Consider the following 19,060-nt stretch of genomic DNA (forward strand, 5'->3'; position numbering starts at 1 on the left):
ACGAGACTTGGAAGCTGAGAGTAGGCAAAATGGCACATGCTTTCGGTAGCCACAACAAAAGATATGAAATAGGCAAAATTACATATATTTTATCCATACCAACATCTCAGCGTGAGAGCAGCAGGGGTTAAAGACTCTGGGAGTCCTGCCTTGTGACCTGGAATTCCTCAAATCCTCACTGTGCTAAAGTGATGACTGGTACATAACAAGGGAAGGCATTCTGCACATGCTCAGGGGCACCCCGATTACAATTTCACATTTCAAGGCAAAAGCCTGGTATTCAATGCAGGCTCCAGTTAAACCACAGTCTGCAATTTGGGCAAGATTAAGCCTTACTTTTATGTAAGATCCAGTATGGTTTAATGGTTGAGAGCAGGGGTAGGCAACCTAAGGCCCGCGGGCCAGATGCGGCCCAATCGCCTTCTCAATCCGGCCTGTGGACGGTTCAGGAATCATGATGTTTTTACATGAGTAGAATGTGTCCTTTTATTTAAAATGCATCTCTGGGTTATTTGTGGGGCATAGGAATTCGTTCATCCCCCCCCCCATATAGTCCGGCCCACCACATGGTCTGAGGGATGGTGGACCAGCCCACAGCTGAAAAAAGTTGCTGCCCCCTGGTTAAGAGCATGGGAAGGCAAACTAAGGCCCGGGGGCCAGATCCGGCCTAATCGCCTTCTAAATCCAGCCTGCAGACAGCCCAGCAATCAGCATGTTTTTACACGAGTAGAATGCGTGCTTTTATTTAAAATGCATCTCTGGGTTATTTGTGGGGCATAGGAATCTGTTCATTTCCCCCAAAAAATATATATATATTCCAGCCCCCCACAAGGTCTGAGGTACAGTGGACTCGCCCCCTGCTGAAAAATTTTGCTGACCCCTGGTTAAGAGTGTAAAACTTGGACCTGGGAGACCAAGGTTCAAATCCACACTCAGCCATGAAGCTCACTGGGTGACCTTGGGCCATTCGCTGCCTCTCAGCCTAACCTACCTCCCAGGGTTATGGGGAAGAAATGAGGATGGGAAAACTATGTATGCCACCCTGAGCTCCTTGGAGAAAAAGGTGAGATATAAATGCAATAAATAAAATAGATATTTGACTACCTATGGGGATTGATAGAGGAGTATGCAAGCTCGTGTTTCACAAAATGGTTCTAAAGCTATTCCCATGCAAACTGAAGCCGGCTCTGTCAAAATATAATTCCACCTGTTTATCATTCACAAGTCAAGAGGGAGGGCTTGACTTGAACCAGCATTCAGTCCTAGGGATGGAGATGCGTTTTAGGGTATATTGTCAGATATACAGTATGAATATAGTTAGTAGGCTACCTGGTGGCAAAAGGGCTGTGCATTCGGCACATGTTCAGAAGTGCCCTTTACCCTCATTCCATAATTTGGGCGACCATGCGCTCCTTTAATCCCTAGCTTGGCTTGCCACTCTTTCCTCCTGTGCTCTCTTAAAAGTGCACAAGATCCTCAAATTCAAAGGTGCAACTTCAGTACAGTGGTACCTTGGGTTACGTACGCTTCAGGTTACATACGCTTCAGGTTACAGACTCCGCTAACCCAGAAATAGTGCTTCAGGTTAAGAACTTTGCTTCAGGATAAGAACAGAAATCATGCAGCGGCAGCACAGCAGCAACAGGAGACCCCATTAGCTAAAGTGGTGCTTCAGGTTAAGAACAGTTTCAGGTTAAGAACGGACCTCCGGAACGAATTAAGTACTTAACCCGAGGTACCACTGTATTTCATCTCTATACTCATGAATCTTGCACCTGTTTAATTTATCTCTCTAAAGCAGCTATAATGGATACAATGCACTATGAGAAAACTTTGAGAAAAGGCCTGTGAGAGGTGACAGGATGGAAGTTTATAACCTTACATATAGTACAGGTATGCAGAAAGTGGATAGATAAAAGCCTGCCCCCCCCATATGCATCTGATTGGCCAGAATGCTTGAGAAGGGTGGTGATGCTCATTCTCACACCCAAGGCCATATTCTTGAGATGGAAAGGGGCATCATAGTACAGTAGTCTTCACAATATGTACCACCACCCCTGAAACAGATATCTCACCTGTCTGGTTTCTCCTTCAGATCCATAGATTCTTCATCCTAGTCTTCAAAGGGAGGGAAGACAGACCTTGTTCTGCACACCTTCTCTCCCAGCAAAAGGCTGAAACGTCTATCAAGGCTTCTTCAGTCCAGTAGAGAGCCCTCTGAAAAAGCTAGCTGTCAGATTATGTCCATCCACATGGTACAGTCTTGTCTTAGTTCCAGAATCTTTAAAAGTCATTCCAGGCTCATATTTTGACGGCTCTGCTTCTCCCAAGATCCTACATTTTAAGGCTGCACCAACAGCTTCTAGGAGAGATACCCAACATTAGGTCAAAACCACTCTTCCCAACTACATTCTGCATTCTAGAACTCCATCTCTTGTGATGTAGCAAAACTCCCATTCGGCTTCAGTCAAACAACCCCTCCTTATTAGGAATACATGGGAATACGTGAGAACTCGGGGTCAAAATGCACATTGCATTAAATGCGTTAATATTTTAAAACCGAGGGCCCCTCTACACTATTGTTTTTTCTTTTCTTTTCTTCTTGCGGATGTATTCTGCAACATGTCATTTATGCAATCAGAGAGCATCAGTGGTGAATTTATACAGACCCTCAATCCGCTTTATTAGTTGTCCTGCAATGCTTCTCCAATGATGTTGTCACATTACTGCTATCTGGAAGGGGCACTCTTGCACCATAGTGCAACGATAGCAGGACAAAAAAAAAAAAAAGCGGGAACCTAAGTGATATAAAAGGTTACAAGTTTTCGACAGGAAGTTCTAGCACATGCGCAGATCAGCAACCAAGCAGTATGCCCCACCATTAAAACTTTGCATGTGCCGAGAATCTATGGCTTTTCAAACTGGGGTGAGGCAGTATTGATTTTGTGTTTTACAAGCGAACAGAAGCCATTCCGGAAGTCCATTCGACTTCCAAAGCACAGTTTCTGATTGGCTGCAGGAAGCTTCTGCAGCCAATCAGAAGTCGTGGAAGCCCCGTCAGACGTTTGGGTTCCAAATAATGTTTGCAAACCGCAACACTCACTTGCGGTTTTTGATTGTTTTGGAGCCGGAACGTTCGACTCCCAAGGCATTCAGGAGCCGAGGTACGACTGTACTTTGTTATGTATTTTTGTGCTTTTATATTGTAAACCACCCCTGTGATCCTCAGATGAAGGGCGGCATAGAAAGTTAATAAATAATAACAAGAACTGTACTGAAAGAGGGATCACATATATCATCACGAGTGCACAATGTAAACAACATCTAGAGAGCCCCTGAGTGGCATTTCAAATCCAAAATAGCAGACATGGTGACTGTGGGGCACTAGGACTGTGGTGAGGAGGAAAGGGGGCTTTAACCCTGTTAAATTGTGGGTGAACATAATTCAGACGAGACAGCGATTCTTCAAACAGCTCTTGTTTATTCACAGGCCAGAACAGAACTGAACTGAAGGGTTCAGCCAGCCTGCTTATATACAGCTCCACTGCAACGCAACAGTAACCACTTTCTGTAACTATCCAATCACTGAACGTCACTTTCAATTCCTTATTTGCATATGTGGACCTGAGTGAAAACTATCTACTGTATCCCCCTGCTGGCCCAGGGTGAGAACTTCAATACATAACAAACCCCTTACCCTTGCCATCAACTCTATCAGAATTGTCCACCCCTAACTGCTGCTCACAATGGGATGAAAGTGGGGACACACACACACACACACAGAGAGAGAGAGAGAGAGAGAGAGAGAGAGAGAGAGGCTATTTGTTAAAGAAAAGACAGCTACGCAGGGGCAAAAACTCTAGGTGCCTCCAGACCATTTTGCAGGAGAGATTTGGATGCATACCAGGAGTTTAGGTTTGCTCATCTGAAGTGGTTTTTAAAGCACTCTGTCCCCCAGCACAACCAATCCACTTATAACAATGACAACCAGTCTTTTTGAGGTTAGGAAAGTGATGGGGAAATGCACCGAAAAGTGTGGGATGAAGCAATGATTACAAGGAAGATGGAAGCAAATAAAGATGAATGGTTAGTCATATAACCGCAAACAAATCAGAATGAAAGCCCAGTAAAGACTGGACATAGTCCAACCTTCACGTGAGCTTTGTGCAGGCAAATCAGGATGGATGCCCAATAATTCTAATTGGAAGGAGTTCTATCTCACAGCTGTTCTGCCTAGTCTGACTTTTCAAGAACACCTCCCAAGCCATTTATTTATATTTTTAACAATTTCCCCAACCACATCGTTCTAGTAAGCAAGCAAAAAAATTTTATCACCCAGGGTTGCCATGTGTCCTCTTTTTCCAGGACATGTCCTCATTTTCAGGGCTAAAATTTCAGACAAATTGCATTTATTTGCTTTGAATGGCTGTCGTAGCGCCCTCTTTTTTGCTCTTCAAAATATGGCAACCCTTTCACAGCCAACCCCCTTTTCTTTCTTAAGCAGACAGAAAAAATGTATCCATGTCCTTATCTACTTAAAAAAAACTTTAAAACGTAACCACCTAAAGCAGAACTATCCTGTTTGAAAACCCCCAGAGGGGTCTTTATATTGTTTGTTTGTTATTATCCCTATCCACAAAAACCTTTAAATAAAGCTTCTCCTCTTATAAACATACACCCCATAATACCTAGTGAGATAAGGAGTAGGCTTCAGGTTTTGCCTTGAATGAAAACAGGAGTAATTGGGGCTTGTGTGTTTTGCAAAAAAAAAAAAGAAAGAAAAAAAAAGAGGATACAATCCAACAGCCATGCAGTAAACGGCGTAATGCACAACATAATTATTAATCTTCATATAATAGATGTATAACTGTGCAATGTACTGGAGCTGGCTCAGAGTAATGGGTTGGATATAGAGACTTGGCTTTTACATCATTAAAAGCAATTTACATTCAGGGACCAGAATGTTTGGCTAAATTCAGAGTTAAGCTTTATGGGAGGGGAGGGGGAGGTTCCCCCTCTGGCTGGAAACAGAGGCTTGTTCTTTTCGGAAGGCTAAAGACAAATTGAAAGAGGTGTACACATTTGTGTCCCCCCCCCTTTGTTTCTGACAAATAGGTTTGGCAGGCTTTTGGATGGGTAACATTATTATCATGGATTTTTAAACATTTCAGTCCTAGTCAGTGCGTGTCTCAGAGCTTCCTGCTGAGATCCGGTAACTTTTCTTGTTCTGGGGATCCTTTTGGTCCTACTTTTGTTGCGCCATAGCTCAAAAGGACCCCTCCAGACAGCAAGACTGCAGCAATAACATTGGGGGAGCATCACAGAACTGTGGACAGTACAGGATACATTGACCACCTGTGTACTATTATCGTATCAATGACATGTTACAGTTTACATGTGCAAAAAACCCACCACCACCAGTCTGGAGAGCCTTCTGGCCACTTGACCTGTCCACTATTACCATCCAACTTCTCGGGATGCAGGTGGCGCTGTGGCCTAAACCACTGAGCCTCTTGGGCTTGCCGATTAGAAGGTCGGCTTTTTGAATCCGCACAACTGGGTGAGCTCCTGTTGCTCTGCCCCAGCTCCTGCCAACCTAGCAGTTCGAAAGCACACCAGCGCAAGTAGATAAATAGGTACCGCTGTGACGGGAAGGTAAACGGCATTTCTGTGTGCTCTGGTTTCCATCACAGTGTTCCGTTGCGCCAAAAGTGGTTTAGTCATGCCAGCCACATGAACCAGAAAGCTGTTTGTGGACAAACGCCGGCTCCCTTGGCCTGAAAGTGAGATGAACGCTGCAACCCCATAGTCACCTTTGACAGCCCAGGGGTCCTTTACCATTACCTTTTACCTACCACCTGACTCTACTTTAACTCTTGACTTTTTCCCTTCCTCTCCACTCCGGTCTTGCCTTATAGTTCTCTATACAGTGCACCTGCATTTTCTCTGTGCATTAAGTTGGACTTCCAGAGTCTTCCGGTATCTGGTATTGGGTTGTGTGTGTGTTTTTAAGGACCCCCAAAGACGTAGACATCTCTTAAAGATTTGGCATGGTTTCCCTTGTGTAATGCTTTCCTCCAGCTATGCTTCTTGTCTTCTACAATGCTGAATGGCAGGTTCCTGTCTCCCAACAGGAATCAGACTGAGAACGCAATTCATTCTATACCAAAGTGCCCCTTAAATGATGTGCCAAGGGAAAAATTCTTCAGAAACAATTTGTCTACGTTAACAGTCTCTTCGGATCACGAAATAATGTTTCATCAGAATATTTTCACCCTTTTATGACCTATGTGTTTTATCCGGTCACCTGGCAGCCTCTGCTGTTGGCAGAGCTGCTGTGATGTCACAGATGGTTCATTAAGATTCCCAGACCAAAGCAAGGGTAAATGAGAAGGCAGGCAGATGGGGGCTGGGGGAGGGCAGGCTGAGATTAGTGGGTAAATGCCCCATTTGCCCTCACGGACCACCTTCTACTATGTTCAGTGCAATTTCTGCACTGCAATCGGGTATGCCCAGGAGATGTTCCCAATAGTCTTCCCTGACGAGGTTATTATATTACCCTTTCCTGTTCCAAAACTGAAAGGGGAACAGAATCTTTTACTTGGAGTGGCGATGGTTATGGATAGCATGGTAAGGCTGCCGAAACTCTAATCAAGAATCAAATATTTGCTCCTACAAATTGCTCCCCAGTTATTATTTTCAATTCCCGGGCAAATCTTGAAGACTTCAGTAGGTTTTTCCCCCTTATAAGAATCTGCACCCAATCCTAGGGATGTTTTCCTCGGAAGTCATTGGTGTTACTGAATGCCCACGCGATTCGTTCCTAAGCAGGACTGCTGTCTAAAACTGAGTTATGGGGCTATCCGTAGTTTCAGACAGGACCAGCCCTGCCATTTGGTAAAGTGGGACGCAGATGATGAGAGGCAAGGAATGGTCAGAACTGTGTGCATCACACACCCTGCTGCCCTCAGGTGTAATGGAGGGCGCTGGCCCCCTCGCCAGTGCTGCAGTAAGGCTCCAGTCAGCTTGTGTATGTAGAACAGTGGGGAAGTACCATGTGTCCTTTTCCTCTGGTGGCAAGATGTCTTGGGGCTGGCCCTGGTTTCAGAGCTGGGAAACCCCCTGTGTTGAGTTTTCAAAACCAGTTCCATCCAATAAGGGCCATGTGCACTAAGTCGTTCATTGTTCTCAATTCGTTGTAGTAGTAGTAGTAGTAGAAGTAATAATAATAATAATAATAATAATAATAATAATAATAATAATAATAATAGTGTCTCTGCAGTCAGGGTTAGAACTCAATGTGGACAACAGTGAAGGGGAAACCCCAAAACTTTCAGCATAGGCATTTTAATTTCAATGAACATGATCAGAACCAGAATAGCTTTCAAAGCCCCCTAGAGGAATTATACAACTGAAATATGAATTAAAGGGAAGCGGGGCAGGGGGAATCCTTTGCTTGCAATCTGATTCACAAATAGGGAATGACAGTTTCGTTTCCAGCTCTTCCTCTCTTTCGAGAAACGGGAGTGGAAATTGTGGGTGTTCTTCATCCCGTGTCCAGGGACTGTAAATAGTATTCACTGCTGTTGTTGCCTAATTTCAGATTGCAAATGATGTGTAATTGGTTACGTTTCTCTCCCCCACTCTGCCCAATTTATGCCATGTGTCCTTTGCATTGAAATGAACGGGGTGGAACAATGTGAAGACGATGTAACTTGCGTAATTTGGCCACAGTGGACAGAGAGACAAATACAGCCAAACCTTGGTTTTCAAACAGCTTAGTTCTCAAACGTTTTGGCTCACGGACGCCGCAAACCCAGAAGTGACTATTCCAGTTTGCAAACTATTTTTGGAAGCCAAACATCCAGCGGGGCTTCCGCAGCTTCAGATTGGCTGCAGGAGCTTCCTGCAGCCAATCAGAAGTCGTTCTTTGGTTTCCAAATGTTTTGGAAGTCGGACAGACTTCTGGAATGGATTCCGTTCGACTTCCGAGGTACGACTGTAATAAGGCTGTTGGCAGAAGGCAAATGTGGTGGAACAGAAACAGCACCACATGCAACAAGGGTGGAATGGAAAATAATACTTTCTTACAATCCTACCATCCACCTCTGTTCTAGGTATAGAAGCAGCCTGGCCCGGCAGTTGAATCTTACTTCAATAAGGGATGACAGCATAACATCCCCCACTGCTCCAGAGGGCAGCAGACTACTTTAGGGCAATCTATCAGTCCAAGTGGCAAACAGAAGTCTGTCCTCCAACTGAGGGCAATGGCCATTACTACTTCCCAGGGCACTTCACCTTACCCAAAAGTAGGGCCAGCCCTGTCTTTCTCATGGTCTTTATCCTTCCAGCTCACACTTCCTCTTGGCAAATGTCCTTCAGCCAGTGTTCCAAACTCCCATTGTTCTAGGCCAGGGGTAAGCAGTCTAAGGCCCATGGGCCACAAGCAGCCCACGGGGGTCGTTTAACCAGCCCACGAGCTGCCCCCAAACTGAGCTGTCTGTTCAGTGAGTCCCCGCGTGCTGTGCTAAACTGACACGGCGCAGTGCAGGGACTCGCTTCCACCGTGCCAAAAATTGTGTCTGCGCAGATCCCGAAAATCGTGTCTACACAGACACTGGAAATTGCAGGTGTGTGCGCTCACAAGCACGCACAATCCGGCCCATGGAGGGATCTCTGCTGGAGTGAACCAGTCCAGGCGAGGCAAACCTTGCCAACAGGGAATTTTGCAACAGGGAATTTCATTCGCGCAAGCAGTTTCTGAGCTCTGGGCGCAGTACTGAGCCTAAGATTCCAGATTAAAACTGCAGAGTGGAAGGTAAGGAGGGCTTTTTTTATGCCTCCCCACTTCCAGCTACTCTCTGAAGACTGGAGAAGAGAAGAATATTAGTGGGGTGAGCAGGGGAAGGACTAGACCAGGGGTCTGCAACCTTTAAGACAAAAAGAGCCACTTGGACCTGTTTCCGAAGAAAAAAAACTGGGAGCCGCAAAACTCGTCATTATAAAAATAACTTATTTGTCACTTTTTTATTATTCATTTGTTTGACCCCTCAGAATTACTCCTCCTCATAGAAATAAACGTTAAATTAACAAGTTACCTTTTTTTGTGCGTGTGTTCTTCACTCCCCTTCAAAACAGTGACCAGCGTACATGCCCCCTTTCAATGCAGTGACCAGCGTACATGCCCCTTACAATGTAGCGGGCGGGCGGGCGGGAAGGTGACGTCGGGACGGTGCATGACTAACGCACGTACCGCCCCCATGCGACGTCACAGCCAGTACAGCGCCCGCCACAGTGGGGAGTGTCGGGGCGCACAATGCGCCTCCTCTCCTCGCTAGTATCTGCCCCGGAGCCGCAGCAAAGGTGTAAAAGAGCCACATGCGGCTCCGGAGCCGTGGGTTGCAGACCCCTGGACTAGACCATGTGAAAAATGAACATAATAATTTGGCTGCAGTTCATTCATTTTCAGTTTCATATTCTTTTTATATATATAAAAAAGTGTGCCTAGACATTCGATTGTGCCCATAACTTAGGCTTAAGGTGCCATTTAGCTCCCAGTTTTCATACCTCAGCTTCTAACACTGTCTCTGGCATTTGTGAATCAAGTCAAAATTCGTTTCGCTGCAAAGCAAAAGGCCATGGAGAACAGCAGAAGGATTCAGCAAGATTGAAATAGCAGCACTAATTGACGACCAGTGTTAAGAGATAAGCAGGCATGGTGAACACTCAGCATAAAGGCACACCTTCCCTCAATTAAAGAAAGGGGTTGTATGCAAAAACAATAAGACAAAGTGATAGCACAAGCAATGTAAAATGATACATCCAATTGATGGAAAAGCACACCACAAGAATGTAAAATGCACTCTGTTGCAATGGTAAGGAAAATGCACTTTGTGTATGCTCAGGGGTACTTTTCTTTATTATAAGGCCATGTGGTCCAGAGCTGAGCCAAGACGCTGGATTAAAAAGAGGGTTCTGGGGGCTGAGCCCCAGTAAACTGCAACTCCGATTAGGTCATGATTGTCTTCCATGCCTCTCTTTCTTTCCCTCTCTCTCTCCTTCAAATCACCCTCTCCATTCTATATTTCTCTCTCTCTCCGCTCCCCCTCTATCTCACATCTCCTGTTCCATCTCAACATGTAGAAAGCAACAGTACAGAACACCCTGTCTGAAAATTCTCCATCCTTGTTTTCCACCCTTTTCGCTTCCACCACCCTTCACTGGTGCTTGAACAGTTAATTATATTTAGCAGCATGATACAAACATCAGTAGGCAGTAGGTGACCTTATAAATGACTATCATGGTGTTAGTCAAGCTGATGAATGGAAAGGGGGGGGGGGGACACACGAATAAAGGCGGGGAGGGGAGAGAAAGGGAGGGGTGAGGTGGGAAGACAAATTTCCCGTTGCCATGGCACTCCATGCAGGATTTGGTTGCTTGCATCACTGTCAGACCTATATCCCCTAATGGAACTAAAGTGAGACGAGAGAGAGAGAGAGAGAGAGAGAGAGAGAGAGAGAGAGAGAGAGCGACAGACACTGTTCCCTTTCCATCTCCCTCCCTCCCTCGTCTCTCTCTCTCTGGCCTTACCCAGGATTTCTCCATTCCAAGCATTAGCAAGTGAGGCTGTTGATAGAACCGTGCATGTGTGCGTGTGTGCGTGTAGATCTGCAGAGATTTAAAAGCCCAGGCATATAATAGTAGCCGAGGAGGGGAAAGGAGAAGGGGGGGAGCCAGTGCCTGCAGCTGCTCATATTGTAGTGACGTCTGCTCCATCACCAGCCAGGGAGGACAGAAGCAAAAGAGAGAGCGAGGCACCGAGAGTGGCCAAGAGAGGCAGAAAGAGAGCGGTCAAAGTCCTGCAAATTCTAAGCAGGAGGCAGAGAACTCTCTGGCAGGTGTGCCAATGCCCTTTAGGGATGTCCCTCACTTGGAGATGGGCAGGCTTCCATTGCTGCTTCTCGTGGTTTTTCTCCCTCCACTTCCTGAGGATCTCTAGAACCCTGCCGGAAGCATCGGGACTTCCCAAGAGGGCTTCCCCGTGGCTGAAATGATCCCCGCCGGATGACTGGTGTTCCCTGGGTCCTTTTGCCGAACCATGGAGATCTGCTTGTTGGGGTTTCTGGTTGGGTGTTTCCACCTGGAGCTCCTAGGGGCCACTGGGATCTTCCAGTATCAACGGGCAGCTCCACCCAAGGCCAGGACTCCAAAAGCAAAGGAATGGATGCCTTCTTCCTCCTCCCCTTCCCCGCTTTCACCTTCTTCTTCGGCTTTGACTTTCACTTGGGTGCCTACCCCCAACTTGGATAAAACAGATCCTGATGGGTCGGAGGCGGCGGCGGCCTTCCTGTACTCTGGAAAGGGGTTTCACCTCTTGCAAGCCAACTGTACCCGGAGGTTTGAGGTGAGGGACACAGGGAAGGCCTCTGGCCCTCCCCCAGCTTTGCGTTCCTACTTGCGTGGTGCGACTGAGACCCTGGCCCATGCCACCAATTTCCTCAACATGGTCTTCCAGACCAACGACATCCGGGAGTCCAGTGTGAAGGAAGACATTGAGTGGTACCACGCCTTGGTCCGAAGTGTTATGGATGGAGACCCCCAAGTTTACAGAGCTGTGCTGACCTTTGATGCTCACCCGGTGTCTTCCAAGCCCCAGCTGATGCTCCAGGCCACCAAGGAAAACAATGAGATCTTGCTCCAAGACCTCTCGGCCTCTGCAGAAAGCTTGAGGAATTTGACTTGGGAAAACGAGTGGTACAACTTTTTCCGTTTCCAGAGGGCCCCGTCGCTCTACAAGAGGATTCTCACCAACGACCTCAAGACCCTCGACACTCCCAAATGGAGCCAGGGAGATAGTTACGTGATGGATACCAGCCATATCAAGTGGTCGCCACCTTTCCTGGAATGTGAAGATGGGAAATTCCTGCCCAACTGGATGGTCACTCTCTCCTCTTCCTTCTACGGCCTCAAGCCTGATCTAAATCCAGAATTCAAGTGAGTCGGGGAAGGATGGTGGTGATGAGGGGTGAGGTTGTGGACCAAACTACTTGTGTGACACAGGAGATCCCTGATTTGATCCCCTAACTTTATAAACAAAGCCAAACTTCAATGCAGCTGTTGGGTGGGGGAAGCAGGGATTGGGTAGACAGCAAGCCTTGGAAGGGTTAACGTGGGGAGAAGTGGTTCGATATCCTTGTTTGGCTGGACAAGATTCGGGGCTTGCCATTCCCTTTACCAGAAAAGCGTGATATTTATTAAGAAAAATCATAACCTATCAGTGGCTTGCAATAATATTGCAAAGGTTTTAAAAAGAAAACACACACGATTTAAGTCTGCCCCAGAAGCTGATCTCAAGTGTAAGGAAACAACAAAAGCAATGACGAATAAAGAGTACTCAAAAGCATGTACAAAGAGAAGGGACATTCCTTCTCTTTCTTCACAACTGTGTAACCAGCTCTTACCTCTGTATAACCGGGAATATCAGACAGACCAAGGTTTGTTGGGTTGTTCTGAAATAAAAGGAGCCCCCTGATCCAGGGGCGCTGAGGCCCAGGCTTTGGTGGGCGGCTCTCAAGGACAAAGACAAAGCATTTCAATGCTCATTTAGTCTATGATTTCCCACGTCCCAGGACCAAGTCTTGGAGATGCCAGACTCAAATTAAGCTCTTGGATCTCCAGGCCATTATTTCATCCCATTTGCCCATTTGTTCTGACACAGCAGAAGCTGGGCCTGAAGTGAGGAGAGAAAGTCTCTCACATCTATGTTTGCCACCGGGGATGGGCAAATCTGTCCATTTCGGTTTTTCTCGGTTTCTAATTTCCCCCTCCACATTTCATTTATTTATTTATTTTTTGTTTAAGTCTCATGAAAATTCACCAGTTTTTTTAGTGCAAGCTCCTAATATTCCCATTTTCAGCAAAGCGATTTCTCCTAACATATAATACTCTTTTTTTTTTTGCTGTTTTCACTAGGATTTGCACTAATCTGCACACTCCACCCTAGCATATGCATTTTGGTAGACATTGCTTGTCTGGAGAACAGCACTGCAAAATTAGGAGAACTGCAAATTCTGTGCTGTTTATTGTTTTGGAAAGTACAAATTAAGCAGGTCAGTCTTGAGATGTGAACGGAATCAAATTTCTACCCCACCCCACCCGACCTGCCGCCTATTCCTTCTATCGAGAAACAGTTATTTAGCAATACTAAATTTAAAGATAGAACAAGGAAGCGTCCCTTGAAACAAGGACGCAGGAGTCAAGCCGACCCCTATATTTTCTCCAGGCACTGCTGCATCAGTGCTGTCCTTTACAACAGTGCTGTGGTGGGTAAACACCGTGGGTAAACACTATTAACATGTAATAGTGCTGGGGGCTCCAGCCTGGATGGAAAGTCCCTTGAGCCAAAGTACAGGGATGCTGTTGCTCAGCAAGGGGCAAAATGCATTGTTCAGAGGCAGCCGCCACTTTCTCTTCCCAAATACCCAGAGAAAGACCCAAAAGTTAATAATCCACAGAAGTTGTTATTAGCCTGGCTTGTCAATGATTTCTGGTTTGGGAGACTGGGATACTCCAGTACTTCTAAAGCTTCCTTATCCAGTTGCCTAAAAGGGATTCTTGCTCAGAACAGGTGCCCGGAGCAAGTTTTATGATTGTATTATTGCACTATTAGGGATGCGGGTGGCGCTGTGGTCTAAACCACAGAGCCTAGGACTTGCCGATCAGAAGGTCGGCGGTTCGAATCCCCGCAACGGGGTGAGCTCCCGTTGCTTGGTCCCTGCTCCTGCCAACCTAGCAGTTCAAAAGCATGTCAAAGTGCAAGTAGATAAATAGGTACCGCTCCGGCGGGAAGGTAAACGGCGTTTCTGTGCGCCTTAGTCATGCTGGCCACATGACCCGGAAGCTGTACGCCGGCTCCCTCGGCCAATAAAGCGAGATGAGTGCTGCAACCCCAGAGTCGGTCCCGACTGGACCTAATGGTCAGGGGTCCCTTTACCTTTATTGCAATATTGTTTTACAAGTCTGATCTGTTCATTCATGTTCACCAACCATGTACTCTGTGCTGGACAGTCCTCACTAATCCCAAAGTGTGTGTGTGTGTGTGTGTGTGTGTGTGTGAGAGAGAGAGAGAGAGAGAGAGAGAGAGAGAGAGAGAGAGAGAGTTGGGGAGAAATGAGCTTAGGCGAGGGAAAAGAACTCTGCACAAGGGTTCAAAATAACCCTTTAAAAAATATTAGCTCACATGTTACAGGGTTGAACTTAAGATTTCAAAGAGGTTCTGGGGCTGAGAGCCAATACTCAGTAGCCCCCCCCCCAAAAAAAAATAGCCCAGGAAAAAAGATGCCCAAAGACAAAGAACCTGTGTCCCTCTGGATCAGGAATCAATGTGGTGCTTCCAGGTGTTGCTAGACTACAACTCCCATCATCCCTTACCATTGGCCATGCTGGGCAGGAGATGATGGGAGTTAAAACAATGTACAGAGGATAACAATTTCACCACTGCTGGGTTATAGGAATATATTTCTCTTTATCTTTAAATGGGGAGGCTGGAGACCTTAAATCTTACATGTTCACAATGACATGGCTAATAGCCTAGTATAAAATCCTGAAAATCCAAGGTATTGTATGTAAAAGGGCCAATTAAGAGTTTCTGGCAGAGATGTGGGAGGTTAGATACCTGTCCATTTCCCACTGTGGGACTGATAGAAGCTCTATGATTAGCTACCTTTTATGGCCCCTGAAAGATGTAATAAACTTCCTGCTTTGGCTGCCTGCTGAGGACGGCAAAAACTGCAGTATACGGTAGGCCAAAACCCATGTCAGTGGGCTCTACTCAGCTTGGTGAGAACGCAAATTGTGCCTACAAAAAAGAAGGCAGGGGGTCTAGTGCCCGATTTTTAAAGGATTTGAGAATTAAGAGGGAGAATAACCTGATGAGAATGGGTTTTGCAAAACCATGGCATCCTACTACAAGGAGTAAAGAGTTAGGTTAAACCTCAGGACGAAATGTGGTCCTTGAGGAAAGCCCCTAGTGAAGTGGTGGGTAGAGGAAGAGCTTCCATCCGTCCCACCTCCAGCTAAAAGATTGGAGTTGGTAGCCAGGGATGAGTTTCAGTGGCCATTTTGTGTCCACAGTCTTAGCATGCCCCTGATCTTCAGTCCCATAGCAATAATCTCTCATCAGTTTGGGATGAAGGGAAGCAGGGCCATCATTAGCATATGCGCCACCGGGGTGCAAAGATCCACCCAGCGCCCCCAAATTTTAACACGACTGATCTTGTGACTAACTACTTTCCGCATTCCCACCTGGGGAAAGGCAAGCGCCAGGCGACCTCCGCGCATGCCCTGGGTGAAAACCGCGTTGCGCGTGGGATTGGAGCTGTGGAAAAGCCACTTGGAGAGCAGCTCTGCACGCCAGGCTCTGCAGCCCGGACCAGCCCAGCCCGGGGTTGCATGGCGGGGCTTCTTACGTTTCTCCTTCCTCTCTGGCTGCCCGTTCAGAGCAGCGGGTTGAGGTTGGTCATTCTGGGGGCGGGGCGGGGCCTTCTCCTCTGGCGCGCCCAGTGCACATGGACAGTGGTGGCGGCACCCCGGTACCTGCTTGGCTGTGTCTGGCAGGTGGGGCATTGCAAAGGTGAAGCGAGGCGAATCGCCGCTGGGCCCCACAGCTGAGCTGGGGAAGGTGCTGGGGGAGGACCACGTTCTCTGCCAGATCTGGCCAACGCAAATTTGGAGTGATGTCGGAGTCCAGCTGCACAGTCGGTGGCAGCCTGACGCCCCCCAGAATTCAGCGCCCGGGTGCCCCACACCCCTTGCACCCTGGGGTAAAGATGGCCCTGAAGGGAAGAGTGTAACCTACCCTTTCCCAGTGCCCCCACACAGTAGGATTTTCAGGAAGAATTCAGTTCCATACGCTCAACGAACCTCTAGCAGATAACACATATGGGCAACTCCTCCCCACCCCAGCAAGTACCACCCTGTCTCTTGGAGTACAGAAGAAGGAACAGAGGGGCAAAAGGAGCAGAGAGCTGCCCTCCCACATTGTGGTCCCTTCTCCTAGCAGGGTAGCTAAAGAGAACACAAGGAACTGCATCTCCAAAAAAAGAATGCATCTATCTGCATAACACATGCCACTTCAAACGTATAGGTGCAAACTTTGAAATAACGACTATCATTTATTGAATTAGAAATATAATTTCTTTCATGATAGTGGGGAAGATTGTGGCCAGGTGACCTGAGTGTCTGCTCAGTCCACTGCCTAGGTGTTGCTCAAAATTGTTAGGTTGGCAGACCATCCTTTTTACCTATGCTCAGAATTGACGGGCAACGTCAAAGCCCTTCCTGCTCTCCTTTTTTTAGATTTCTTAATATTTAAACTAGACTTGGGTCAGACAGCCCTTCAAATAAAGAAGATAATTTTCTGCAAAACAGGACACAGCACCCTCTCTGCAGGCTTACAGTCTAAAATATATTGACACAAAAAAGGGGCAAAGAGGTGAACAGGAAAAGGCGCTGCTCCAATCCGATTGAAGACATTAAATTTGGAAACGCTTGAGTCAAATTTGACACGCTGCTGGATTTTGAAGGTGTGTGAAACTTCCAGAGCCGAGCCAATATTTCTTGACCGCACTTGTGCAAGCGTGATGTTTGGAGTGAAGCTTGCAGAGGCGTTATCAATAAAACGTGTGCAGAAATACGGCATTCATTGTTGTTTTCTCAAGCCCAGCCCTCACACATGGAGACAGTTTCTTCAAATCAGGTTGCTTAGTTTTCGGATGTGCCAAGGGTCTTCTGGCGGTTCCCTCACTTCAAGAAGCAAAGTTACAGAGAACCAGGCAGAGGGCCTCCTTGGTAGTGGAGCCTGCCCTGTGGAATGCCCTCCCATCAGATGTCAAGGAAATAAACAACTATCTTACTTATAGAAGACATGTGAAGGCAACTCTCTTTAGGGAAGTTTTTAATTTTTGATCTTTTATCGTGTTCTTAATATTTTGTTGGAAGCCACCTAGAGTGGCTGGGAAACCCAGTCAGATGGGTTTCCCATCTGAATGGGTTACCCCAGCCACTCCGGGCAGCTTCCAACAAATAGCAACAACATTACGATAATGAGCTTCCACAGCAGCACTGACTACAGATGTATAACAGGCTAGTTTTAGGACTTTCCATGGCAAGGGAAAATCCAGATCATGTGTAGATCTCCACCCTGTCTCCATCCTTGCTCCTTTTACCATCTAGTCCAATGGAAGAGTTCTGGAGGACTCAAATAATGTGCCTGCAATTCTGTGACATTTTAGTTGGCCTAATAAAGGTATTGCCTGAATATTGTCTTCTTATGGACCAATATAATCCTGTGGTAACAACAACAACAACTTTATTTATACCCCACCCATCTGGCTGGGTTTCCCCAGCCATTCTGGGCAGCTTCCAACAGAATATTAAAAACACAATAAAACATCAAATATTAAAAACTTCCCTAAACAGGACTGCCTTCAGATGTCTTCTAAAAATCAGATAGTTGTTTATTTCCTTGACATCTGATGGAAGGGTGTTCCACAGGGCAGTCGCCACTACCGAGAAGACTTTCTTCCTGGCTCCCTGTAACCATCACTTCTCGGGCTGAACAATGGGGGTGGAGATGCTCCTTCAGGTATACTGGGCTGAGGCCATTTAGGGCTTCAAAGGTCAGCACCAACACTTTGAATTGTACTCGGAAACATACCGGGAGCCAATGTAGGACCGGTGTTATATGGTCTCGGCAGCTACTCCTACTCACCAGTCTAGCTGCCACATTCTGGATTAGTTGTAGTTTCCGGGTGAAAGGTGGTATACAAATTTAGTAAGCAAATAAGTATGTTTACCTTTACTTTTTAAAAACGATATCCCCCTTCCCACCTTGGACTTAAAAAAAAAAAAGTTCTAACCTAAAACCAACCTCTTCCTGATTTACAATCTTAATTTGTTCGTGGCCGAACGCTGATGAACCATCGATCCCTCTGTGTCTCGACCACAGACCTGCCTATATGTCTGCCTATCTGGCTACTTTTGCCCTTTGAATGAGCAAGCTCTTTCTGCACCGTATATAAGTCCTTTTAGGCTCCCCCCCCCCCCCGTCACACTGTTGAGAAATTGTGTGTGTGTTTCATAGTGTCCTATATCTGATAAGTCCATCCTCCCCCTGTGCGTTGACCAACAGCTGCTAGCCAGTGTAGTAGTACATAAATAATCAACAAACAGGTTGTTCCCCATGCGGTGACCCTGTTTGGCTGGTTCAGATCTGTCTGTTCCAGAGTTCAGGCAAGCGCAAAAGCCTGGGTCCATCTGGAAAAGGGCACACTCTCCAGGCCGTTTGTGAGCATGTATGTTGTTCATGCATCTTAGTTACGTATCCATTTCAGCTCTCAGGAAATTGCATCCCTGACAGTGACTCTTGAGTTTCTGACTTGCAGAATTTAGATGTAGTTAAAGGCATGGATTCCAGTCTATAAGGAGGGGCAGGTTGTTCCTTGAAAGTTCCATTTAAAGGCGAACCAACCTCATTTGCTCTTCCTGAAACAATATGTGAACTGAATCAGAGTCACCCTTCCAAATTTGCACTTCTCGGGTGTCAAGGAAATAAGTAACTATACAACCTTTAGAAGACACCTGAAGCCAGTCCTGCGTAGGGAAGTTTTTCAATGTTTCATGTTTTATTATGTTTTTGTATATGCTGGAAGCCACCCAGAGTGGCTGAGGCAACTCAGTCAGATAGCAGGGTACAATTCTTCTTCTTCTTCTTCTTCTTCTTCTTCTTCTTCTTCTTCTTCTTCTTCTTCTTCTTCTTCTTCTTTCTTCTTTTGCAAATACAGTTCTCCAGCCAAGTAACTTGTGCAAAAATGTTTCTTTTAGGCTAAAGTATGCATTAAAAAGGGACGCAGGTGGCGCTGTGGGTTAAAGCCTCAGTGCCTAGGACTTGCCGATCGAAAGGTCGGCGGTTCGAATCCCCGCGGCGGTGTGCGCTCCCGCTGCTCGGTCCCAGCGCCTGCCAACCTAGCAGTTCGAAAGCACCTCCGGGTGCAAGTAGATA

General features: G+C 46.5%; 1 protein-coding gene across 1 annotated transcript in view; it reads left to right on the forward strand.

The window, feature by feature from the left end:
• Window positions 1-10,538: 10,538 nt before the first annotated feature.
• GPR179 (G protein-coupled receptor 179) overlaps window positions 10,539-19,060 on the forward strand; it is a 43,822-nt gene continuing 35,300 nt past the window's right edge. Inside the window, exon 1 of the mRNA XM_083708585.1 lies at window positions 10,539-11,994. Coding sequence (XP_083564711.1) covers window positions 11,099-11,994 — 896 coding nt within the window. The 5' untranslated portion in view covers window positions 10,539-11,098. The remainder of the gene's footprint in view (window positions 11,995-19,060) is intronic.

The sequence above is a fragment of the Podarcis gaigeae genome (assembly GCF_964106915.1).
Source record: "Podarcis gaigeae genome assembly, chromosome: 13".
NCBI lineage: Eukaryota > Metazoa > Chordata > Lepidosauria > Squamata > Lacertidae > Podarcis > Podarcis gaigeae.